Source organism: Suricata suricatta, chromosome 12 (genome assembly GCF_006229205.1).
Source record: "Suricata suricatta isolate VVHF042 chromosome 12, meerkat_22Aug2017_6uvM2_HiC, whole genome shotgun sequence".
Taxonomy (NCBI): Eukaryota; Metazoa; Chordata; class Mammalia; order Carnivora; family Herpestidae; genus Suricata; species Suricata suricatta.
In genome coordinates this window covers 1422913-1447484 of record NC_043711.1, presented here as the reverse complement: position 1 = coordinate 1447484, position 24572 = coordinate 1422913, and the positions used below count along the sequence as shown (strand labels likewise).

Here is a 24572-nt window from a genome sequence, read left to right as displayed (position 1 = left end):
CAGGCAGATGGGCCGCACCAGGCGGCTGCGGCGCACGGGCCCGGCCAGCTCGAGCAGCGCCACGTCGTAGTCGAGCGTGTAGAGGTTGTAGAAGGGGTGCTTGTAGATGCGCGCCACCCGCTCCAGCTGCCCCTCGGCGCCGCTCAGGAACGGCGTGCCCAGGAAGGCCGCCCACTGCTTGGGGTCCCCGTAGCTGCGGGGCGCGCGGGGACAGGTGTCGGCCCGGATCCCGGCTCCCGCCCCGCAGCGACAGTCCCTGCTGCCCCCCGGACCCCGGCTTGCTCATCTGGGAATAGGGCTGTTGTCGCTTCCCCCTAGGACTGCAGAGAGGGTGCGGGGTCCCGTGCCTGGAGGGCTACGGCGCACGGGGGTGACACCAGAAGCGCATCCGTTTCCACCTAGTATTAGGGCTCTGGCGGTCGGGAGGGCCGGTTTGGCCCCGGCAGGTGCGCTGCGCCTTCCCCTGGAGGTCAGGGCCCCGAGCCTGCTCCACCCTACTAGCGCCCTCCCGGGAAGGGGACCCACCCCCGGATGGTGGCCTTTGGCTCTGGTGCCAGGTTCCGGTGGGGCTGGCCGGGGTGGGAGTGTCCCATCGTTCCCTGGGAGAAGCTGCGGCCGGGGGAGGGGCTGTGTAGAGGAGGGGACGGTTTGGGGCGGTGCCGGTGGCTGGGAGGGCATTCGGGGCCAAGGAACGGAGGGGTGACGCGGTGAGTTTTCGGACGAGGCGGTCCAGCCCACCGCTCAGGCCGGGCGCGCGGACTCACACATCGAAGCAGTGCGCCGCCGACAGCAGCCACCTCTCCGCCACCAGGACGGCCCCGCAGCGGTGCTCCCGCCGCCGCAGCCACAGGCTCACCTGCCACGGCCACTCCCCACGGGCCGCGGCGCTGCCACCCACAATCCTGGTCATCGCTGCCACCGGTGCCAGGCCGCAGTCTGCGGGGAGTCGGGTGACAGATCGGCGGGCTAGCGCATCCCCGCGTGCGCCCGCACTAGGCTGGGGGACCTCCTCAGGATGCCCGCTGTCAGGAACGCTGGACCTGGCGGTTAGCCTGCAAACGAGCCTCTGAGCTCCTCTCAAACAGGGTTTGAAACGCAGGACCAGCCCAGCAACTCCGCTCCCCTCCCCCCACCAAGCAGCTCCCCGGCCCGCGGAGCCAAGTTCCTTGTTGCCCCAGGGCCTTCGCACACCCTAGGCCGCTGCCCGAGAGGCCCTTCCCTGTCTCAGCAGCTCCTGTGCTTCCCCGGATGCTCGCCCCGGTTCTCTTTACTGGGGTGCTGTGTGAGCCTCCACACTTCCTCCAGGCTGTGAGGGGACCACCCTCCCCCCGCACAAGATGGCCTCTCAGAACACGCCTGCAGACAGAACTGGGGGGTTTCTAGGCTGTCCTAGCCTCGGCGCGAAGGGAAGGACACGGGGGAGGGGGGGCTGCCCTGTTCCCTTCACATCCCCCCCCCCCATGTGCCAGCACCATGGGGATCTTCCCCAGCACCAGGAGGCCTGGGGCATCTGACGGAAACAGCTCCCCGCCTGGAAATGCCACCCCACACGGGACAGCGCGAGAACGTGTGCCACTTCAGGGCTGCCCTCCCCTCCACTGCAGGCCAGGTGGACAAGTAAGGAACTTGGCTGTGACTCTCAGAGAAGCAAAGACCCGCAGGGCGGGCGGCCAGGCCTAGATGAAGTGGCTGCGGAGAGTGCGTTTCTGGCAGGAGCAGCAGCCCCGAAGTGTCCCTGCCCCTTCACCCAGCCCAGCAGAGCCGGAACCAGTGCCCCGAGACAGGAAGAGCCCCCTTTGGTCCAGTCCAGCTGCGGAACTTCCCAGCGGGTTCCGGGCTGGAGGCACCGCATCCGTCTTAACTTTGTGTTGCCAGGGAAACAGGACCTGGGTACCTGAGTCTAGACCCTTGCCTGGACCCCTGGCATGTGGTCGACTGGGCCTTCAGCCAATGGAGACTGCTTCTTTTCAATGCCATCCACCCCCCCGCCCCCTGGTGGCCCCAGGCCCCACGACGACCCGCCCCATCCTCGGTCTGAACCACACCCTGGTTCCGATGGTGCGTGGGTTCCTCGTTGCAACAAGCGCCTGAACCTGACTTTGTGGGCACAGGTCTGTGCCTGAGCGACCCAGGCTCACTGGGCCACCTGTGCAGACATCCACGTGTGCAAGAGAAAGGGAAAATAGCCCTCATGACACATCCTAGAGATCGTGACTATGAGCACGTCCCCCAACTTCTGTGTCCTGGGGTTAGGTCACACACACACACACACACACACACACACCCACACCCACACACACACACACACACACACCCCACCAGACCACAGTCTCTGCAGGGGAGTCATGAGGATGCTGGAGGCGGGGACGTGGAACAGCTGGGAATTCTGGGAAACTCCCCAGGAAGAAGGGAAGTGGGTGCGGCAGCCCCTCGTGCTGAACCCCTGGGACTCCCAGAAGCTCGCTCGGTCCCTGCTGACCTGCTCCCCACCTGAATGAAGCCAGACCACTGTCTCTCAGCATCTGGACGCAAGCACAACGTCCATGTCCGCTGGGGGCCGCCGGGGGTCGCGTGCCGGCGCCCTTCTGCCGCCCCCCAGCCCTGCCCCCACCCCACCTGAGTGTGTCCCTTGAAACTGACACGGTGGGGGGAGCCAGGAGGGGATGGGCACTGAGACAGGGGCCCCCCAGAAGCCATGCCTCATCCTGCCCTCTGCCCGCCCCCCCCAACGCTGCAGCCCGTACAAAGTCTGGCTGTGCTCCACAGGCCTTGACCGTGGGCCTGCCGTATGTGCTCATCCCTTCGGACCGCTGTTTAATAAAAATTAACGCTCTGGGTACAACGTGAAGGATCGCGAAGGCACGTTTTCTGTCAGTATCTCTCTGGGCCGGTTCTGTGGGGATGGGCTGTGCTTTAGCTGGTGGGGCGGGGCGGGGGGGAGCCCCGAGCGGGGCCTGCACCGCCCCCTTCTACCTCCTGCCCACCAGGGACCTGGCGTGTGTCTCACCGACGCCGGGGTCCCTGGGGCGCTGCGGGCTTAGCCCTGGGCGGCCCAGAGCCTCTCGTGCACACTGGGTGCATGGACGCGGCCGCAGACCCTCCAGCGGGCGCCTGCCTGCCCGCCCGGTGCCCCAGGAGACACTCCATGTCATAACAGGGGCAGACGGGGGCACGGGGTGGCCCAGCCGATGGGGCATCTGCCCCTTGATTTCAGCTCAGGTCATGGTTGCAGGTGGTGGGATCAAGCCCCATGTTGGGCTCTGAGCTCAGAGGGCACAGCCTGCTTGGGATTCTCTCTCTCTCTGCCCCTCCCTGGCTCATCCTCTGTCTCTCTGTGTCTCAATAATAAACAAACATTTTAAAAATTTTTAGTAAAAACAAAGGCACAGTTAAGCATCTGGCTTCAGCTTGGGGCATGGGCTTGTGGCCGGGGAGTCAGGCCGGCCGGCATCACGCTCTGCGCTGACCGTGCAGAGCCAGTTTGGGCTTCTCCCCCGCTCTCTGCCCCTCCCCTACTTGTGCTACGTGAATGAACAAACTTAAAACAACTAAAAATAAATAATAAAACAGGAGCAGCCAGGCTGGGGGGTAAGCCACTAGACCACATACGTCTGAGCAAGCAGTGCTAGTGTCCCTGGCTCTCAGGACAGGGGCCTGACACAGTGTGACAGGTATCCTACAGGTGAGGACGTGAGGACAGACATGCACAGAGGGATGACCCCGTGAGGGGGGGAGAGCACAGCATCTGCTCAGACTTCCGACCTCCAGCCTGGGCGAGAACAGAGGTCTGCTGAAGCCCCCCACCCCCACCCCCACCCGAAGCAGCATGACACCTGTAATGGGACCCTCCCCAGTACCTGGTGGCTGGAAGCCCAAGCTGGTCCCTGGGGTTTCTGGAAGCGTCTGTCCCCCGGCAGTGGCGCCTACGGTGGCCGTGGCCATGCTGGTGGCCATGCTGGTGGCCCAGGGAGCGGCTGTGCTGGTCAGGACCCCTGGGACTGTGGAGCCAGCTGCCGTCCCAGAGGACTGCCTGGTGGCGAGTGTCCCCGTGGTGGGGCGGGGGCCGGAGGCCATGGTGTCCGTGATCCAGCCCTTCAGCCTGGTGATCCGAGTGTACACGCCAGGCCTCCGGGCCTGGGCGCAGCCGACCCCCCAGCTCACAATCCCCGCCAGGTAGAACACGCCAGGGGCCTCCTCGCAGGCCAGGGGTCCCCCAGAGTCGCCCTGAAAGTGAAGGAAGGAGAAGGGGAGTCACATCTGTCGTGGCCATCAGTTCACACCATGATCAAGTCGGGCCACACACCGTGCGCCCCCAGCACGCACGGTGACGCAGGTCACTTATTCCTCAGAGGCCGGGGGCGGGGGTTCTCGCCCGGCCATCACGTCTCGGGGAGGCGGAAAGGAGCCCTGGCAGAGTCCACATGTAGGGTGTAGCCGAGACCCCGGCCCGCAACTGCCATTGGACGTGCAGGTCGAAGCGCCTTCAGAATGTTCCAGCACACCAGCCTTTGAGCCGTCCCAGTGGGGGCTGCAGACACCGAGCGGCGCGCACGGGCCAGCCCCGCCGGGCCCCACGCTCCTCTCCAACCCACAAAGCCTGTGATCAGAAAAAATGGGTCTCGCAGCACCCAGCTTGCGCAGGACTGACGCAGCCCTGCCCCTGGTCCCGGGCCCCCTGCCCCATCTTACTGTCCCCAGCGGTACACCCGTCCCTGATTCTTCCTTGTCACGGTTATCCTGCCTGGTCACGAGCCATAACTTTGCCCTCCCGCATGAATTTAAAATCAGCTTGCCAAGTCACATATTGAAATGCTATTGGAAACTGCAATGACTTACAGGAGAAAATGGAGAGAAAGATCTTCATAATATTGTTTTCCTACCCATGAATATGCTTTATTTTTCCATTCATTCAGTCCTTTTTATTTTCTTCAGAGTTTGATAATTGAGCATCTTGCAGAGTTTACTTCTGGACACCAGACAGGTTTTGGTCCCACTGTCCGTGGGTCCCTTTTTCTCTGATGCTGATTTTAGATGGGAAATGGAATGTTCTGGACTTTGTATGATGATCTCAAATCAAGCCATACTTGCTCAACTCATGAATCTTCGTAGTTTACTTGAATCTGTATGGTTTTAGTTTTTTCTTTTTTGATAGTCATGCGACTGCAGATTACATTTTTGTCTATTTTACAAATCCTCATACTTTTGTTTTTTCATGACTTTCTGCGTTAATCCAGATGTCCTTGGCAACGGCAGGCAGCTCTGTGTGATGGAAGCCTTGTTTCACCAGCAACCGTGATGTCTGCTGCAGGATTCTGTTTTCTATCTTCCACACGGCTAGAACTTTTTTTAAATTGTAATTACGAATGGTTGTTAAAAATTATAAGATGCCTTTTTCTGTGGTTTTGGAGATGACGCCTCTCTGGTCCACCAATGTGATGACTGGCATTACTTGGCTTCTCCTGTGTCAGACTGGACTTTGACATAAACTCACTGTGGTTGTGATTTATTGTCCTTTTAACATATTAGTTTTAATCTAATATCTTATTAAGGGTTTTGCATCGATGTTTCTTTTTCCTTTAAAGATTTTTTAAAATGTTGTTTGAGAGACAGACAGTGGAGGGGAGGAGGAAGAGGAGCAGAGAGAGAGAACCCCAAGCAGGCTCTGTACTGAGTCCCTACACGTTTCCACCTGTGTGTTTCTTCGGCTTTCACAGCTCGGTGCTGGAGCCCGGTCTCCCTCCGGGTGGGGCGCCCACACCCCGGGTGCTCAGCAGCTGCCCTGCTGAACGGTCCCGTCACATGTGTCAAAACCTGTGACTAGCTTTTCTCCTTGGGACACATGCTGCACATTTTTCAGTCAGCATGTCTATTTTCACACGCGCCCACCACACACTTGAACCGCAGCCTCATGCTCTGCTTGGAAATAGGATCATTTCTCTAAGCCACACGCTTAAAGGCACTCGGTTCCCTCCAGGGCCCCCCGCTCCGCCCGCGGCACCGACACTTCTCTCCCTGCCGTTTCTGCAGATGCCGGGCGGCGGCCGGATGCCCACCTGGCAGGAGTCCACCTTGCCCTCCAGGAAGCCGGCACAGAGCATCCTGTCCGTGAGCGAGAAGTTGTAGAGCGCGCTGCACGCCTTCTGGTCTATGATGCCCACAGACGCTCTCTGGAGAATGTCAGGCTTGGTGGCTGCCGAGGAGAGGACACCCCGTGCAGGGCCGCTTACAGAGTGACCCCTGCTCACGCAGCACCCGCCCCCGGGGAGGGGAGTCCCTGCCCTACGGATGAAGACCCACAGCCCCGCAGGGCACGGGACGTGAAGAGGCGGCGGACCCCACGCCCCCACTCAGCGCCCTACAATCTCACCACGGTCCCCAGGCAGGTTCCCTAGCGCCTTGGGTGACCTGCAGGGAGGCCTCTCTGAGGTTCCAAAAGCAGCACTAACTCTTGGGGGTTCCCCAAGGGGACAGCACAGGGGTGTCCGAACTTTTCTACTACAGAATCATGGCTTCCCGGGCAGTCTGTTGGGACAAGTGCGCTCTGCCCTGTAGCAGGAAAGCACCCCGAGTCGGTCTGAGAAGGAACGGGGGGGGGGGGGGGCACCAATACACTTTGCGGAGCAGCCGCACAGCCTGTGGGCCAGAGCCCGTGACCCTGGGGGAGTGGGGGGCGTGGCCTGCAGGTGTGGGGAGCTCACCATTCCCCTCCTGTGTGTTCCCCCACCCGGAGATCATGCACTTCCGGCCCACAGGGAACTTCTGGATGGCCAGGGGCAGGCAGACGGGCTGGATGTACTTGTTGAAATCCAGGGGCCCGGCCAGCTCCAGCACGGCCACGTCGAAGTCCAGGAGGCCGGGGTTGTACTGGGGGTGCAGCACTGCCCGCTTGAGCCCCATCTTCACTGGGTTTCCGCCGACGCCCATGAGGGACGCGGTGCCCAGCTGGGCCCGCACCAGCTCCACCTTTGTGCTGCCGACAAGGGGCGCTCAGACACCCTGCTGCCCCCAGGCCGCCAGCCAGAGCTGAGGGCCAGGGTCTGGGGAGGGGCCATACAGCTGTTCCCCAAAAGTGGCCCCAGGCCAGGGGGTCTCAGACAAGGCAGGGAGCCCCTGGGGGTTCATCTCCTCTGGCTACAACACAAGGGGCCCCTGGTGCCCGGCGACTGACAGACTGACCCTGGGCAGAGGGGAAGACACCCCCACTCATCCCCCAGAGAGCAGCCCAGCAAAATCCTCACCCCAGGAGCTACAGCCCAGGTGGGGCCCCTGAGATGCCTCCCCAGGACCCCCACTTCGCCCGCCTGTCCCCTCTGGTCTGCAGCTGGACAGACAGCCGTTCTTCAGCCCTTCGAGGGCGGGGGCACCTGGTGACAGAGTGTGGGGGGCGCTGCGCGGCCCTCAGGGCTGGGGTGGGCCTTACTGGTTGAAGCAGTGGGCGGCGGACAGCAGCCAGCGGTCCCCCACCACGGCGGCGCCGCAGAAGTGCCGGGAGCCCTCCTTCAGGCTGGCCTGCCAGGGCACTTCCCCAGACGCGGCTCCCAGCCCGCCCACGATCCGAGGGGGCTTCTCCATGGCGGGCCTGGCCCCGCACTCTGTGGGGGACAGGGGAGAAGGGCCGGCGTGTCCGCTGCTGGGAGCCAGGGCTCGGACCGCAGCGCCTCTCTGTCCCACACGGAGCTGCCCAGAGCCGGCACCACTCCGTCCCGCCCCACAGGGGCCCACACCTGCCCACCCTGCACCCCCAGAAAGCACCTTGTGGCCTCGAGGCGGTGACGGAGTCTGCAGGCACAGTGCTGGGGCCCGGCGTGGGCCCGGCAGGGGTGTGGGCTGCCGGGCTCTCGGGACTGGTGGGCTGCACGGTGCTGGCGGTAGTGGGGGCCACTGCGGGGGCCAGAGGCCGGCCCGCCGTGGCGATGGCCTCCAGGATCCAGTCACGCAGCCTGGTCACTCGGGCGTAGACGCCAGGGCGCCGGGCTTCTGCACAGCCGATTCCCCAGCTCACGACGCCGGCCAGGAAGAACCTACCAGAGGGCTCCTTGCAGACGAGGGGGCCTCCCGAGTCGCCCTGGGGGACAGAGGCACCCTTCAGGGGGGGCCAGGGGCAGCCTGGCGGAAGCCAGTCCAAACCCCAGAGCCACGTGCTCCTGGATGCTCCTGCATCCCCTCTGTCTGCTCCTCATAGAAACAAGGCAGGACAGCTGGGCTGCGGGGTCTCCAAGGTCTCTCGGCGCAGACCTCCCCCTTCCTCGTCCAGGGGGTCTCTGAAAACGTCGCGCTCGCTAAGGTGGCAGCGTGGCCGCCTGGTCCCTTGCTGGCGGCTGCGCTTCCCAAGAGGCCTGGTCCGTCTGCTCACACCCAGCTGGCCTGGACTCTCACCTTCTCAAGCACTCGCCCCCCCCCACCATTTCCCCACGTTTTCCCAGGCCCCAGTGTTGCTGTGGCACCGAGGGCAGGTAGCGGCCTCCCCTCCCCCACCCAGCAGGCTTCAGAAATTCGACCAAAACTGTAAAGGAAAAAGGAAGGAATCCAGGGCTAAAAGCCAAGCAGGGAAGTCTTGGTGGCGGACTGGAAACCGTGAGCACCCCCTCTCCGGGGCGGAAACCTGGGGCCTCGGGCAGGTGGGGCTCACCTGGCAGGAGTCCACCTTCCCGTCCAGGTAGCCGGCACACACCATCCTGTCAGTGAGCGAGTGGCCGTACAGGCTGGCACACAGGTCCTGGTCCAGCAGCTCCACGGTGGCTTTCTGCAGCACTTCCGGCTTGACCACTGCCCAGGACACAGACCAGCAGGACGAGCACGTCAGGACCACGGGCAGCGCCGTGGAGCCTGGAGGCTGCGGGATGTCTCTGCTCTGGCCCTCGGTGTCCCCAGCCGGAGGGGGACCTACCTGCTGCGGCTGCCAGCTCGGAGCACACTCTGCAGCCACCCACCAAGAGCCCTCTGGGCCCAGACAGCAAAGAGGCGCCAAAGTTAACACCCAGGACTGGGCCCCCTCACTTCCCTGAGCCTCCCCTGACCTGCTTCTGCGTTGGTCTCGTCCCGTTCTGCTGAAACCTTTCCTCAGCCTGCAGCCGGCGCCATCTGCGCTGCACATTATATTGTGATCCCCCTCAAATCCGCTCCTCAAATCCTCCAGCGTGATCCCCCAGCTCAAACCAAAAGTCCAAGTCTGGACCGCTGACCCCAGGGCCTTTATGCCTGCTGTCCCAGCTGCTGAGAACGCTGTCCCTGCAGAATCTGCCTGCCTTCCTCCTTCACCCCTTCCTCAAGCCCCCCAACCACGCCGTTAGAGCCTGCAGCCCCCAGCCTCGCCCAGCCTCTCCCTCTGCTGCACTCCTCACCCCTGTCCTCCTCTTCACCTACTTCCTTCCAGGGCTATGCTGTCCAGCCCATCGGCCACTGGCTACATGCGGCTATTTAAATGAAGATCTAAATGTGTTAAGATGCAATAAAATGTGAAAACTCAGTTTCTCAGCCACACGGCCATGGCCACCTTGAAGGGGGCTGGTGGCTCCTACAGCAGGTGTCACAAACATCAGGCACACCCCCAACCCCAAGGGAAGCGCTCCTGGATGGCGCTGGTCTGCGAGCCACGTGGGGAGGCCGTCTGCTTGCTTCCTGCCCCGTCCCTGGACCTGTCCGTGGACCCGGGGTCGGTGAACGGGGGAGGCTGAAATGTCTACGGATCGGGTTTATTCATCTTCATCTTCCCCCCTAACTAAGTCCACGTGGAAAATACCTTCCTTTTCAGAAGGTGTAAAAATAGTACAGGATTTGTCTTTGCTTTCATATTAGGCAGGCACAGAGCTAAGAAAACCTCACATCACAGGCCGTGGGCCCCCTGCTTCCATGCACGGCCACTGGAACGGCCTGCGGCCAGCGCTCCTGTGCAGGACAGTTTGCTCTAGAATGTTCTAGGCGGGCGTCATCCAATAGGACTTCCCACAATGACGGGAACTCTCACTGCAGGACAACCTCCTGTCCCAACACTTTACCTCCCCCACCGGGTCGGAGCCGAGGCGGCACTTTCAGGGTCCTTCCCTGAAGCAGTCCCCACCCCATTCCTTTTCCCTGTGACAGCCTGTGGGGTCTCCATCCAGCACTTTCTACCATCAGATCACAGTGGATTCTCACCCCTCCTACCAGACAGCTCCGTTCCGTGGCCGCCGCACCTGCCTCACTCTGGGCCGGTGAAGCACGGCTTACAGGAAGGGGCCTCTGGCCTCAAGCGTCTCGTGGGCCCAGCTGTAACCTTGACCGACTGCCTTCTGCGCACGCGCCTGGCTGATGCTAGGCGCTGGAGTCCGCGTGCAAAGCAGCTTACTAGACGCCCCCCCCCGCGCCTTGGGCCGCCGCGCGACTCTGCCCAGGGACCACTCCAGCCATCACCCACAAAGAGCACAAGCCGTGGCAGTGAACACACCCCGGAAAGGCCGCCGTTTCTGGCCCAAGCTGCAACCGCAGGGCACACCCGCGAACAACACGGAGCTGCCCGGAGGATCGATCTGGGGCCCAGGACCCCCCCGCTGCGGGGGGGGGGGGCGACTTACGGAAGTCCTCCTTGAGGTAGCCCCAGCCGGAGATGAGGCACTTCCGGCGCGGCGGGAAGACGTGCGTGGCGGCGGGCAGGCACACGGGCTGGACGTGCCTGCTGAAGGCCAGCGGGCCGGCCAGCTCCAGCACCGCCACGTCGAAGTCGGCCGTGTCCGGGTTGTACAGGGGGTGCGGGGTGATGCGGGCCACGCGCATGCGCACTGCGCTGGCCTCCGCGCCGCTGAGGCGGGTCGTGCCCGCGTACGCCACCCACTCCGTCGGGTCCTGGAACCTGCGGGGCAGAGAAGCCATGGCTCCGGGGCCCACCCGGCGCGGACCGGCAGCGGGGACAGCACAGAGGCGGCAGCCGCCCTGGGAGCGGCCCCGGGGTGCGCCCCGAAACTCAGTCATCACGCAACATCGTCAAAAACGAAATGGATGTAAAAGAACCCGTTCCACGCCAATTTTTAGTGTTTGACACGAAGACAGATCTGGGTGCAGAATGTTGGGTGGGGGTGGGGGTCAAGGCCCACAGGCCTTGGGAAAAACCACGTCTTCGCGCCTCACACAGAACAGCCGAACGAAGGCCGCGCCCCGAGGCCCCGCGTCAGCGCTGGTGGGCGGCTCCGGACAGTTCCCTGTGCATTTGTGTGTGTGTTTTGCAACATGACAGGAAGATGGTATTACTTGTCATGACTGTTCTGGGGGACCCCTCACACTTTGCCCCCCCCAAGAGCGCCTCGCTCCCCTCATGGGCCCGGAACCGGGTCACAGGGACCACGTGCTCAGAAGCCCTCCCTCCCCCGCCCCCCGCCCGTTCTCCACAGCTTTACAGAACCATTCTGCTGAAGGTCAAAACTCTTACTGCCTCAGAAATTGTTCAGATGGTCAAGTTTCTCGTTATATGTACGTTTTCCCAGAATAAGAAAGAACGGAAACACATAGACAGCTCTGACAGACCCTTGGGACATGGTGTGACCATACCGCAGGTGCGGGCGGCAGTGTTCCCTGTTTGTGCAGACACGTGTGGCAGAGTCGGGGGCGCATAGCGCTGGGGCGGGGGGGACACCGAACGGCTTGGCAGGAAAAGACGCGTCGCCACACGCGTGGGTGAAGGCGCAGCCAGAGCGACACTAACTCGGCAAAGCGGCGATGCGTGATGCGTGCCACCGTCAGGCGCGAGCGCCCAGGTGTCTGTCGTGCTGCGTTCTCGTCTCTTCCATCTGCCTCACTAATGCCGTGATGAAATACAGGAGCACAGCACTGATGGGAAACCGCCGCCCCTGCTGTCCTCAGCTGTGACTCTTCTGGCATCCGTCCCCCAGGCTGGCAGCTCCCGAGGCTGACAGCAGGCTGCCCGAGGGGCCTGGCGACACGCCAGCAAGCTGTAAAGTACCGAACTGTCTGTCCAGACTGCCCTGCCCTCTCCCCCAGGTCTCCGCAGACCGCAGCAACCAAAGAGCAAAGCCTGGCACAGAGGCTTCTAGAACCTTCTCCCACCTTTGACCAGCTCCATTTTGCCTGGCCACTCTGGTTTGTTAAAGATTCTGACCATCCTCAACAACGACAAGCAACAACCTGGTTCAATAATGGGTAAAGGGTTCAAACACACATTTCCCTAAAGAAGATACACAGGTGGGCAACAAGCCGGTGAGAGGGGCCCCACACCACGCGCCATCAGGGGGCTCAGGTCACAGCCGCTGCGGTGGCTCAGGTCAAGATGGAAGATGAAGCCGTGTGCTGGGGAGCACAGGGGACACTGGAGGGCCCCACGCGGCACGCAGGGACGGGAAACAGCACAACTCCCGGGGAAAACTGCGGCAGTTCCTCAGAAGATTTAAACACAGATTTAGATGACCCAGCGATCCCACTCCTAGTCTGTACCCAGAGAAACTGGAAATACGACTCAAACCGTCTGCCTGTGTCCACAGCAACAGGACTCAGGGCCACCAAGAGCTGATGGAAGCACCGAGCGTCCCTCCGTGGATGAAGGACAAGCACAATGTGTCTGTCCACACGCTGGGACATCACCAGCCCCAGGAAGGAAGGACATCCTGCCACCCACCACCACATGGACCCAGGGGACACTGAGCGCAGTGACAGAAGCCAGACACAGAAGGACACGTCCTATGTGACCCCACTCACAGGGGCCCCCAGACGAGTCCTGTCCACAGACAGAGTAGGTGGAGGGAGCCAAGGCTGGGGCGGGGGGCAGGGAGTCAGTGTTCCATGGGGACAGTCTCAGTTTGGGGACACGGAAAGTTCTAGAGATGGGCGGGGGGGGGGGTGGCCGCACAGCAGTGTGAACAATGCTACTGAATTGTGATGGTTAAGGTGGTACATTTATGGCGTGTACATTTTACCACGATCTAAAAAATAAGAACATTCAGATTCGATAACAACAAAGAGAAAAGGAAGGCGGGGAGGGACAAGAGCGCTCCAAGGGGCTCTGAGGCCCCCAGGAAAGGCGGCGCCCCCGGGTGGGGTGGAAGGCGGGGCCGGGCCGCAGGGCTCACCCGTTGAAGCAGTGGGCCGCGGACACCAGCCACCTGGCCCCCACGACAGCAGCCCCGCAGAAGTGCTCCTTGTTCTCCCGAAGGCTGACTTGCCACGGGAGCTCCCCGGGGGACGCCTCGCCGCCGCCCACGATCCGGCCGGCCGTCTTCCAGCCGGGCTGCCGACCACAGTCTGCAAGACAGAGGCCGCCCACCAGGGCCCTCAGGAGGCAGGGCCACACCTGCGCAGAACCTCGCATCCCCGCCACGCTCTCGTTCAAAGACACACGCTCGGTCCCTTGCACTTGGCTTTGCTGACTGTGTCCCCCGGCCCTCCCGTGCCCCGTCTCCGGCTGCCCGACAGGTCAACGCCCGCGGCTGCGGCAGGAAAGGTCTCTGCCGGGGCCCTTCCTCCGCCGCGAGCACAGGCGGCGTTCGAGCGACCTTCGCTTGGCCGCATCACACCCGCCGTGGGGCTCGTGGCCAAGGGCGAGTCCAGGTGGGAATACCACCCGTCGACTTGATTCTGGGTGTGCTGACTCGTAAAGCAAAGGGTGCACCCCTGGCTTCCTCATGCTTCTAGCTGCTTGGAGGGCACTTGCCGCCTCCTCCCCCACTCGGCCTCCACGGTCTCCCCCAACACGACTGCAGCTCGTGTTGTCGCGGCACACAATTACCCGAGGAGAGCGATCCACGTGCTGCACATTGCAGAGCGGGCGCTGTGGCCCTGGACCACCCCCGGGGAGGGCCCTCTAGGCTCTCGGACTGTTGCTTAGGAGCAGCTTGACCTCCCGGGAGAGCCGGGTCATCCAAAAACTCACGATGACCTGAGGCCATGTGGTATCACCCTGACCTCTGGGGCTAAGTTTTTTGGTCTGAGTTGTATCCCCCGGAAAGATGAAGATTTAACCCCCAGTACCTGCAAATGTGACTTATTTGGAAATAGGTCTTCATAGACGATCAAATTAAGATGAAGTCATTAGTGAGGGCCCTAAGGCCAAAGACTGATGTGTTCAAAAAAGGGGAGATTTGGACAAAGGCATGCGCATAGGGAGCGTGCCGTGTGGACACGACGGCAGAGATCTGGGGGCCACTTCTATAAGCCACGCAGTCCAGACCTCCAACAAGCCCCGGAAGCCAGGAGGGGGGCATGAAACAGATTCTCCACCGCAGGCTCAGGAGGAACCAAACCTCCTGCGACCTTGCCCTTGGCTTCCAGCCTCCGGACTGTGCCAGGGAACATCCCTGTTGTCCAGGCCAGCCCTGGGACTCTCCCACCTGAAGTGGGCCGCGCTGGTGCCGCCTGCCCGGGGGACCTGGGACACCAAGCCGCACCACGAGCACTTGCGGGCTGCTGGGGGACAGCCAGGCCAGCGCCGTCCCTGTGGCGGCGCCGGACGCTGGGAGCTGTAACCTTGCCCAGGACGCCTTCCTGAGTTCCGTGGGTCCTTCCAGCAAGTCACTGAGCCTCAGGGGGCTTTGGGGACCCCCGGCCACAGCCGCTAATTTCAGTCGGCCCCCACAGGTCATCCTCCACGTCCAGGTGCCACACGCCACCAATGTCGCATCGTAGATTTTGCAAGTTTCAAAATTCTGACGCATCTGCCTTTTCATGGGACATTATGTCTCAACTCCTTCGGGCTCCTTTTGTGTCTGGCGAAGTTTTACTACAATTCTCTGTAACATTACAGGCTTGACGGGCTTAGGGTTGCTACTGATCACACGTGGGATATTTTTTGTTTTGCATTTTATCTTCTGACCCGTGGGCACTTGCATGAAGCAAAGGACCTGCTTCTGTGCGCGCCGTTCCTCTCCTCAGTGTCAGGCTTCCTTGTTTTCCAACACCCGGCTCGTCAATGTATGGACCCAGTCCTAGTCGGTCACATCCGCTGTGAGTGACGAGGGCTCTCTCTTCCCTCCCGCACTCTTACCCTTCGGCCTGGGCTACCGTGGCTGGAAAACTGGCTCCTCTTACAGCACTGGGACTGTAAGACCCCCCGGCCCCAATCCCCCTGCACCGAGGACGGAGCGCCAGCACGCCTCGGCGGGGACCCAGCCCGTCAGCCACCGTCCTGGGCGCCCCCCCTTCCTCTGCGCAGCGGCTGTGCCGCGCGGAATGTGCACAGTGGGCCGGACAGCAGGGCCAGCAGCTGACCCCGGAGAGGGGACACGGCCAGAGACTGGCCAGGCGGGGGACTGACCGCAGTGCGCCTCGTCAGATCCGTCGGAGCAGTCCACGCTGTCATCGCACTCCGGGTTCACTTTGGTCACACACTGGCCGTTGCGGCAGGAAAAGGCGCTCCCTGGGCAGTGACCTGAGGGCGGACGAGAACCAAGCTCCTGACCCCGCTCCGCGTCTCCCGGCCGCAGCAAGATGCTGCTTGCTTCTCAGAGCCTTCAGAGCGTGGAAAACATCTTTTGTGCTTCGTTGGCCCTAAAGGTTTTGGAAATAATCTTCTCAGGACCAGTACAGAGATCGACCTGAGGACACCAGTCAGCACAGAGGCCAGGGCCATAAAACGGGAGCGAGGCACACTGTGTGCCTCCACATTTTCGAGCGCCCACATTTTTTTAAGTAAGACACAGGTGAAATTGAACCTTTTGGGGCACCTGGGGGGCTCAGTCGGTTGAGCGTCCAACTTCAGCTCAGGTCATGATCTTGTGGTTCATGGGTTCAAGCCCCACGTTGGGCTCTGTGCTGACAGCTCAGAGCCTGGAGCTGCTTCAGATTCTGTGTCTCCCTCTCTCTCTCTCTCGCTCCTTCCCCCGCTCATGTTCTGTCTTTTTCTCTCTTTCTCTCAAATAGAAAAAATGTCTGCCCCTCCCCTGCTCGCACTCTTTTTTTCTCTCTCTCAAATGGAAATAGGACTTTAAGTAATAGATTTACAAGAAGAAATCTAACTTTTCAAGTTGCAGGAAAACACATATAACATCAAGTTTACTACGTGAGCCATTTTAGGTGTCCGGTACACGTGTGGGCCTGACTGCCCTCCGGGAGGGCGTCCTGGCACGTGGGGGCGGAGCGGCACGCTGGGCACCCACGCTGTGCCAGGAGCCCCGCCCCTGACTACCAGATGTCCCTGGACGCCCGCCCAGCATCCCGTGGGGCCAGGATTGACCGCACTGAGGACTCCATGTGGTACTCATTCGTTTTCTTTTTCCAAAGCATTTGTTTGTGTTTTGTCTTTTAACAGCCGATTTCTACCATTTTTCAAAAAACATCAGTAATGTTTTCTCTTCCTCATGTTTGGCCCTGTGTACTTCATCTCATCTTTGCATCTTTTGCCCATACCGGATGGGAAGTCCATCCCTGCTGGCCCCCGAGGCGGCTGTGTGCACCAGTCTTCCCTGCCTCGGAGGGAGCCGGCTGTGTGCTGCAGGAAGCCTGGGGAGCCCCCCGGTGGCTCTGGAGACTCTGCAGAGGGCGGGGAGCTCCGTGGGAGAGGGCAAGACATACCTGATTTTAGGTCTCTCTCTGTCAGGGGTGCTTTCTGGCTTCCTGCAGTGAAACGGACAAGAGATAGAAGTTCATCCAGTGAGTTCTGTAGTTCTTTGAAAACATCGGATTGCAAATCAGAGAGCTGAACGCTCTACCACGGGAGCCACAAATTCCAACTTAAATCAATTAAGATGAAATCAAAAGGAATATTCCGCTGCTCCATCTCACTGGCTGCATGACAGGCGCTCAAAAGCCACATGGGGCAGGTGGCCACCGCAGGGACTGTGTAGGCACGAGACCAAGGAGAATTCAATTAGCACTGATACTGAGGTGACTAAGACTCAATTAGCAACGTCAGAGCTGGTGGGCAAGGGCCATAAATGTCCAGTAGGAACTGGACAAGGTCAAGGCAAGCAATCTTTACCCTGATGACAGAGTGAACTCATGTCTGGCTCTCCAACCATGATGCACTGCACCATCAGATTTTATGGGGAAGTTTTTGGTTCATATGGAATCTGTATCATCAGATTTTAGAACATGGCAGTTACTCTTATTTCTATACCAGGGTTAGCAAATAATGGCTGCAGGCTAAATGCGGCCCACCATTTGATCATCCAAATAAAGTTTTATCAATACACAGCTGTGCCCATTTGTTTATGTATCATCTTTAACTCTCACATGACAACAGCAGAGTAAGCAGCCTCGACAGAGGCCCAACAGGCTGCAGAGACGAGAACAGTTACACTCTGGCCATTGGCAGCTTGCTGTCCCCTGGTCTGTACTATTGAGGGTAAAGCAATGTGCGTATGTTTTCTTTTCAGGGGAGCGAGCAGCTGTTGAAAACCTAAAGTTCAATGCAACGTTCAGCTGCGCCTCTCCCACAGCCTCCTCCTGATGCCTTTCGGGGTCTAACAGCCTACTTGCCTGTGAGCTGAGCAGACACAACGGTGCCGTGGGCAGCCAGGGGGAGGCCGCGCCCCTGCAGCCTTGCTCGGAGTCCCTTCTGCAACAGCTCCTCCTCCAGGCCCAGACTCAGTGACTGCAAGGCTTGCAGCAGGAAGTGCAGCCGGAAATGCACCAAGACGCTGGCATTCCCATCCCTGCAGGGAGAAGAGAAGCCCTTGGGGAGGGAGGGCTCCTGCTGGAATCTTCTGGAACCTCTTGGGTGTCCACTGGGGTTCCTTCGCCTGAAAGGGGGCCCTGACCCACCTGTAACTTAGCACGGTGCAGCCCACACAGCTGGCTTCCAGTTCTGTCTCCCGAAAGCTGCTTACAAACTGCAACAGAAACCACAGCAGCACCCGCTGAGGCCCAGGCCGGCTGTCTCGTGGGGACCCGCTGCGAACACGCAGAGCTGGAGAGGGCACGGAACCGCGCCTCCTCTTCCGCTCACTACGCACGGCAGCCCAGAGTCGTGTGCAGGATGGGGAAAGGCCCTTGGAAGTTACTTGGATGGAAGTACTGCCCCATCAGCAGATGGATGGATAAAACGGGCCCATGCACATGGCCGGGAGCGAGGTGCGGACACAAGCGGCCTGTGGGACAGACCCTCAACACACACGCTCAGAGCAGGAACCAGACACAGGAGTGATTCCACGTGTGTGAAACGTCCAGAACAGCACATCCACAGGCAAGAAAGGGCTTCATGGGTGCGGGAGGCTGGGGAGGGACAGCTGATGGGGATGAGGTTGCTTTGGGGTGATGAAATGTTCTGGAACTAGGCAGAGATGATGGTTGTACAACTTTATGAATATACTAAATACCCCTGAATTGTTCGTTTTAAAAATGGTTAATTATATTTTATGCGAATTTTTACATTAAACTCTGCTTTGTGCAAACAGATGCTACTAGAAACTTCCTTATCTTTCGTGTGCTGTTCGAGTGACCACTATGCACTGTCTCGGTTTAGTACTGAAGGGCCCTCATCCTGGGACTGTGATCCGGAGAGTCCCCCGGCCCGGAAGGTGGCCTACGCCCAGGGCTCCCGTATGTCCCCATTCACCTGCCCTCTCAGTGGGGTGACTACCGGCCTCCCTGTGCACTGTCAGTGTCCCGGCTCGGCTGGCGCTCACTGCGTCTGCTCCTGAAGCATCCACCTCCTAAAACTCCCTCTAACCTGCTTCTCTTCCGTCCACTGAGTCCACGTCCCCCGCCCGTGTTCTAACCTGCCCTGTCCCACATGGTAGCCACGGGTCACACGTGGCTACTGAGCATTAGACGCATGGCTGGTGCCACAGGGGGACTGGCTTTTACGTTTTAGTGAATTCACACTTAGATTTTAAAACAGATGCTCCGCACGGTTACCAGAAAACTCAAGTATATTTGAGGCAACTGGGGTATGTAAATTTATGGAATCTACACAGGAAACAGGTATTCCTTATGAAAATTTAGCAACCACACTGCAATGTGAGTGTAAAACACACACCGGGTTTTGAAGACTCAACAGAAAAAAAGGTGAAAGGTCTCATTAATACCCGCTTTATCTATGCTGATGATGTCAAATGATAGTATTTTGGATACTCTGGGTTAAGTAAAATACATTAAAATCCAGCCTGTTTTCTTTTCCTCAATGTAGTGGCTAGAAACATTTACATCACACACAAGGCTCGTGCTCTATTCCGGACAGAGCGTTAGGGCGTGGGACCGAGCTCGGCAAGCTAACGCCCACGGACCAAATTCAAGTCATTACCTGTTTTTAGACAATTTACAAACTAAAAATGGTTTTTACAGTTTTAAATGGTTGGAAAAAATCAAAAGAAAAACATTTCACGGTACATGAGGATTGTATGAAATGTGTCAGGGTTGACACAGTTTTATTGGCACACGGCCCGACCCATCAATTCACCTGTCCTCTGTGCTACCTCTGGAGCTGCCTCAGGCCACGTCTGGTAGCTGGGCTGGAGAGCGGCCCCCAAAGGCCGTACGTCTTGCTGGTCTTGATGAGAGGAGAAACGTGTTGCTCCCTGGTCTGGAGAGTGGGGACTCGTAGCTGCGCCCTGCTCCTGCCACGTCTTGTCACGCAGCCTCCAGGCCACAGGCAGACTGCTCTCCTCTTACCTAGTGACCCTCCTGCTCTCTTATGATGGAATTTAAAACATTTTCTTTAGTTGAAATATAATTCACCTACCTACACTTCCCCTTGAAAAGGGGACAACTGGATGGGTCTGAGTGCATTCTCAGAGCTGTGCGACCATCACAACCAATCTCTGAATATTCCATCAGCCCCAAGGCAACCCCGCCTCCCCCAGCAGCCACGCCCCATCCCCAGCCCCTCTTCCTGTCTGAGGATGAGCCTGTCCTGGATGTGTCACACATGTGGGCTCACACCCCGCGTGGCCTCTCGTGTCTAGTTCCCTCCCGGAGCGTCGTGTGTTCAGGGTCTGTCCGCTGGGCGGCGGGTGTGGGCGCCTTGCTCCTGCTCACGGCCAAGGGTGCGTATGGGGGTGGGCCTCCTTGTGTTTACGTGTCACCCATTGATGAGCATTTGCGTGTCATGTTTTGGCTCTTGTGAATCATGCTGCCGTGAGCATGGGTGCAGGTTTTCTGTGAGGACATGAACTTTCATCTCTCCTGGGTAGACACCTACAAACAGGATTGCTAGATCCCATGGAAATTATGTTCACCCTTCCGACCGACCGCCTGCCTGTGTCTGCAGCAGCTGTCCTTTCAGGTGCCCACCAGTTGTGTGTGAGGCTCTGCTCTCTCCCCTGGAATACAACTTTTAACCTTTAAAAGTGCCTACAAGGGGCACCTGGGTGGCTCAGTCGGTTGAGCGTCCCAACTTCAGCCCAGGTCATGATCTCATAGTTCGTGGGTTTGAGCCCCACATCAGGTTCTGTAGCTCAGAGCCTGGAGCCTGTCTTGAGATTCTGTATACTCTCTCTGACCGCCCCCCCCCCCTGCCCACGGCTTGCACTGTCTCTCTCTGTCTCTCAAAAAGAAATAAAAAACATTAAAAGTGCCTACGAGTCAGTAGGGCTGTCGCACAGATGCCCCTCTGCCCTGCATTCCTGGGGCCACCCGCGCTGGCCACGACGGCCTCGTCCTCTCCGCCCCACGTGCTCTCTTCCCTGCCTCCCCGCCTGCCTGGGCTCCTCCCCTGCTGGGCTCTGCTCGCCTGCTCACAGCCCCCGGCCGCCCTCACCAGGCTTTCCAGAGCGGGCGTCAGGGTGCGGTAGTAGTCCGAGGCCTCGTGCTGCAAGCTGCGGGCGTAGCGGACCCCGTGCAGCTCCGCCGTGTGCTCCACGTCGACACCCTGTGTGGAGAGGGAGGCTGCGGACAAGACCAGGGCCCCGTGAGACAGCCTGAGTTCGGGGTCAGGGTGCAGTTAAGTCAGCCTCAAAGGCCCCCAGCCACCCAGAGGCCGTCACCCCAACAGGGGGTGGGCCGACTGCCAGGGTGTGGGGGCACCCTGCGTGACCACCAACAGCGCCCCCCTTCACCTCTCACACGGGTCTCGGTTCGGTGGCGGACTCACGGGCGCCCACCTGAGGCGCCTGGCCATCCCAGGTTTCCTGAGCGCAGGGCTAGCTCCTGCTCATGGATGTGTCAGAACTCACAAAATGACATACTAAAAATGATCCTAACTGCAATATACAAGAATAAAGGTAGCAGTCACATAAACCGTGACAGCTGGGTACCAATTCTATTTATTGTGAACGAATATCCCCCTAGGTAAACATGTGAGTATTTGTTTATTAATACAGTAGGATATAGATTCTAAGCTAATTCCAAAGACAGCTGTTTTTCTCATTCAAGAAACTAAAACTAAAGAGAAATGAGCACCCTGCAGTGTGGGCCCCGCCGCCTATGCTCCTTTCTAGGGCTTGCAGGAAGCTGTGCAAGTAGCAGGCACGGCCCACGCACGCGACCCCCAGCTTCCCTGAAGGCTAACGTCACCAACTAACATCTTGAGCTGTGTGGGGATGCGGTGCATTTGAATTTTAATTAAAGAACATTTTTAAAAATTGTTAAGTGCTTCTTAAAGACTTCCTTAGTTTCAGATGGAGATTATATTTACGTTGTTCCCAAAATGTATCTGTGCTTCTAGAATGCAAGTGTGAAGTCCCGCCCCCTGCCTCTCCCTGGTGAGGACACAGATGTGCTCACACAATACAACCACATGCATGTACACAGCACACTCACACATGCTTACACATGTGTGCACACTCACGGGTCCACCCACTCACCCAGCACACATTTTCCTGCATCTGACTTCCACAACCACTAGGGGGCCTCTGTCACACACTAGGCTGGGAGATACCCCAGATTCTCCACAAATACGCGAGCAAAATACCTAAGAAACATGTCTATACTACACATAATCAAGGAAACTCACAGAGCATTGCCAGTGTACTGTTTCTGCCACATGAGGACATTTTCCCTCAAACTGTTCTTTTTATCTTTTTTTCCCCCATGAAAAGGTGACCTTCCCATCGCCAAATAAAACTGTAGGAAGCTTATCATCTCAGAATACGCCTGTTCCAGGGCAGTGCCGCCCAGCAGAAATTCCTGTGATGACAGAATGTTCTAGAGCCACACTGTCCAGTGCAGTATCCATGAGACGCCCATGAAACATGGCTGGTGGGGAAACTGAACGGAGTTTTAAATTTACGTAACGTTAAATGATTTGGTTTGTTGGGGGTTTTTAAGTAGGCTTCTACCAGCGCGGACCCGAACGTGGGCCTTGAACTCCGGACCCTGAGGTCATAACATGAGCTGAGCTCAGGAGAATGACAGTTAACCAACCAAGCCACCCCGGCGCCCCTAATTTAACTGACTTAACCCTAAGAAGCCTCCGGGGCTCGGGCCGCCAGCCCTGGAAGCACCGGGGCAGGCGACACTGGACTGAGCGCTGTCGGCAGGGGTGAAGGGTGGAAACGGCTCGCGGTCTCACGGGGAGCGTCTGTCTAAACTCTCCGGACGAACAGCAGGGGGAATCTAGGCCAAACGCCGGACGGAAAAAGGCAAGCTCCCAAAGGGTCTGCAGGCTCCGCTGACGCACAACGAGTTCTCCCAAAACGGCACGAGGCGTTATCCATGGAAACGTGTCCGTGTGGGGAGACCCGCCACACCGTCAGCCACGCGTGGTCGCCGTCGCCACAGGGACGGGCGCGGGGAAAACCAGTGCAGAGGACAGCTCTGCGAACAGGTGTAACGGATCCAATGGTTCAAAATCAAAAGCCACCAAAGGGCATCTGGTGACCAATCTCCCTCCCGTGTCCTCTCCAGAGGTAACCGGTCAGTAGGCTCTGGAGCTCTCTTCCAGAAAACAATGGACGCACACAGACACGTTTTTTCTTACAATTCGGCACCTCTCTCTACTTTTTCAAACGTAGGCATCTCTAGATCATTCTACTGAAATATTTATTTGTATACCTGCAGCCCCACATTGTAGAGAGACCATACGTTTGTGTGGTTCACTCTGAGTAATATGACTGTCTACCAAAAAAAATATGAAATGGGGGCCACTTTGGAATGTAAGAGCATAAACCACATCGTTCATTTCTTACACTGCTCAAGTTTCTTAAAACCTGAGTGTTCATTTCGCTGTTTGTTTCCATATTCACCTCACCGAGAAAACTTCCTTGGAAAGCCTGCTCATGGGAAACGTGAACACGCAGTGCCTGCCGCCGCCCGGTGCGCCCACTCAGCCCAGAGCGCCAGGGGGTCCAGGCGCCCTCCAGGCGCCCAGGCCCCCGGCCTGCCTTCAATCCCACGCTTGCACGCTCAACCCTTTGGCTCTGGGATCATCATAACGTGCACACGACTGAACCACTTCTAAGCATCTTTGTGCAGGTTGCCCAGTGTGTGAACCGTGCGAGGCCACAGCGACTTACCCACGAGGACTCCCAGGGCGACCATGACGATGCCGGTGGCCACGACCGCACAGAGGGTCACGCGGCAGCACGCTGTGCAGGGAGCCGGGACTTCCTTTGCCGTCCCCGGCACAAGCTCTAAGTCACCAACGGTGGGCTCCATGGCTCCTAGACACTGGGAAGGCGACCTGGAGGCCGCCAAGAAAGGCGTCTCAGGGCTGGAGAAGCCTTCTCTTCCCCCAAGCAAGCGTCTTCCTCGCGCAGATGGGCAGCCTCCAACAGTGCCCTAGGGGCCCGTCTGGCAACCGTTTAACAAATCACCGCAAACCCAGTGCCGGAGACGAACCCAGACCTACTACTAAGCAGTTCTGGGCTCAAAAAGCCTAATATCCAGGCATGGGGACGGCCGGTCCCCTGGGGCCCCAAGGAGCCCCCTCTCCCCCCTCTTCTGGCTGCCAGAGGCGCCGCATCCCCGGCCCGCGGGTCCCTCCTCCCCCCTCAAGGCCGCAGCCGCCGTCTGCCCGTCTCTCTGCCTCCGACCCTCTACCTCCCTCTCGTGAGGACCTTGTGGAGACGCCGGGCCCCGGGAGACCCTGAGTCACCCTGCCTTAGGGGTCTTGACAACGTCCTCTCTGCCACGTGAGGTGACACATTCCGGGCTCCGGGACTAGAACAGCTGTCTCCGGCCACCGCTTAGCCTGTCTGCACAGAGTATGCGACGCAGAGCGAACAAGCTGGAGCATGGCCGAGCGCTGGCTCGGGCGCCCGCGCCGTCCTTCGTGGCTCTGGACTCCACGACAGTGGCCGCGGCCGCCAGCATCCCCAGCGGAGGGTCAGGCCTCTGCCCGCCCTCTGCCGAGAGAACGCCGGCTACTTATCCTCGGTGGGCCTCCGCTCCGAGAGAGCCAGGGGCAGCCATGCGCTCCCCTGTTCACGCGTCCAGCCCGCCCCTTCGTCCGGTCTCGCGAGACTTACGGGCCCAGGGCCTGCGAGGCCATCGCTTGGTGGTAGTCCCGCGAGAGCCCCGAGCCCGGGCCCCACGAGGCTGGGACTTAATCATAGTCCTTACAGAGAAACCTCGCGAGAGACCCGAGCCCAGGCCTCGAGAAGTCACCGTGCATAGTCCTGCTCAGCACGGCCTTGACTGTCGTCTCCCGAGAAACGCCGCCGAGGCCGCGCGAGGCCTTGAGAGGCAGGCGGGTGGGAGCCCGAGGCTGTCTCTGTGTCCAGCAGTTTCTGCGTGTCTTCAGTCTTCTCCAGGGAAGGGGCGAGAAGAGTAGCTGCACT

The 24572-nt window shown here is 59.4% G+C and overlaps 1 protein-coding gene across 1 annotated transcript in view; it reads right to left on the bottom strand.

Annotated features, from left to right (window-relative positions):
• TMPRSS9 (transmembrane serine protease 9) overlaps positions 1-24188 on the bottom strand; it is a 24474-nt gene extending 286 nt beyond the window's left edge. Inside the window, exons 1-17 of the mRNA XM_029916406.1 lie at positions 23893-24188; positions 23307-23473; positions 20612-20739; positions 17677-17744; positions 17392-17567; positions 16486-16527; positions 15230-15343; positions 13050-13221; positions 10551-10825; positions 8630-8766; positions 7753-8065; positions 7421-7592; positions 6699-6970; positions 6054-6190; positions 3858-4224; positions 765-936; positions 6-193 (exon numbers count right to left, since the gene is read on the bottom strand). Coding sequence (XP_029772266.1) covers positions 6-193; positions 765-936; positions 3858-4224; positions 6054-6190; positions 6699-6970; positions 7421-7592; positions 7753-8065; positions 8630-8766; positions 10551-10825; positions 13050-13221; positions 15230-15343; positions 16486-16527; positions 17392-17567; positions 17677-17744; positions 20612-20739; positions 23307-23448 — 2875 coding nt within the window. The 5' untranslated portion in view covers positions 23449-23473; positions 23893-24188. The remainder of the gene's footprint in view (positions 1-5; positions 194-764; positions 937-3857; positions 4225-6053; positions 6191-6698; positions 6971-7420; positions 7593-7752; positions 8066-8629; positions 8767-10550; positions 10826-13049; positions 13222-15229; positions 15344-16485; positions 16528-17391; positions 17568-17676; positions 17745-20611; positions 20740-23306; positions 23474-23892) is intronic.
• Positions 24189-24572: the final 384 nt, after the last annotated feature.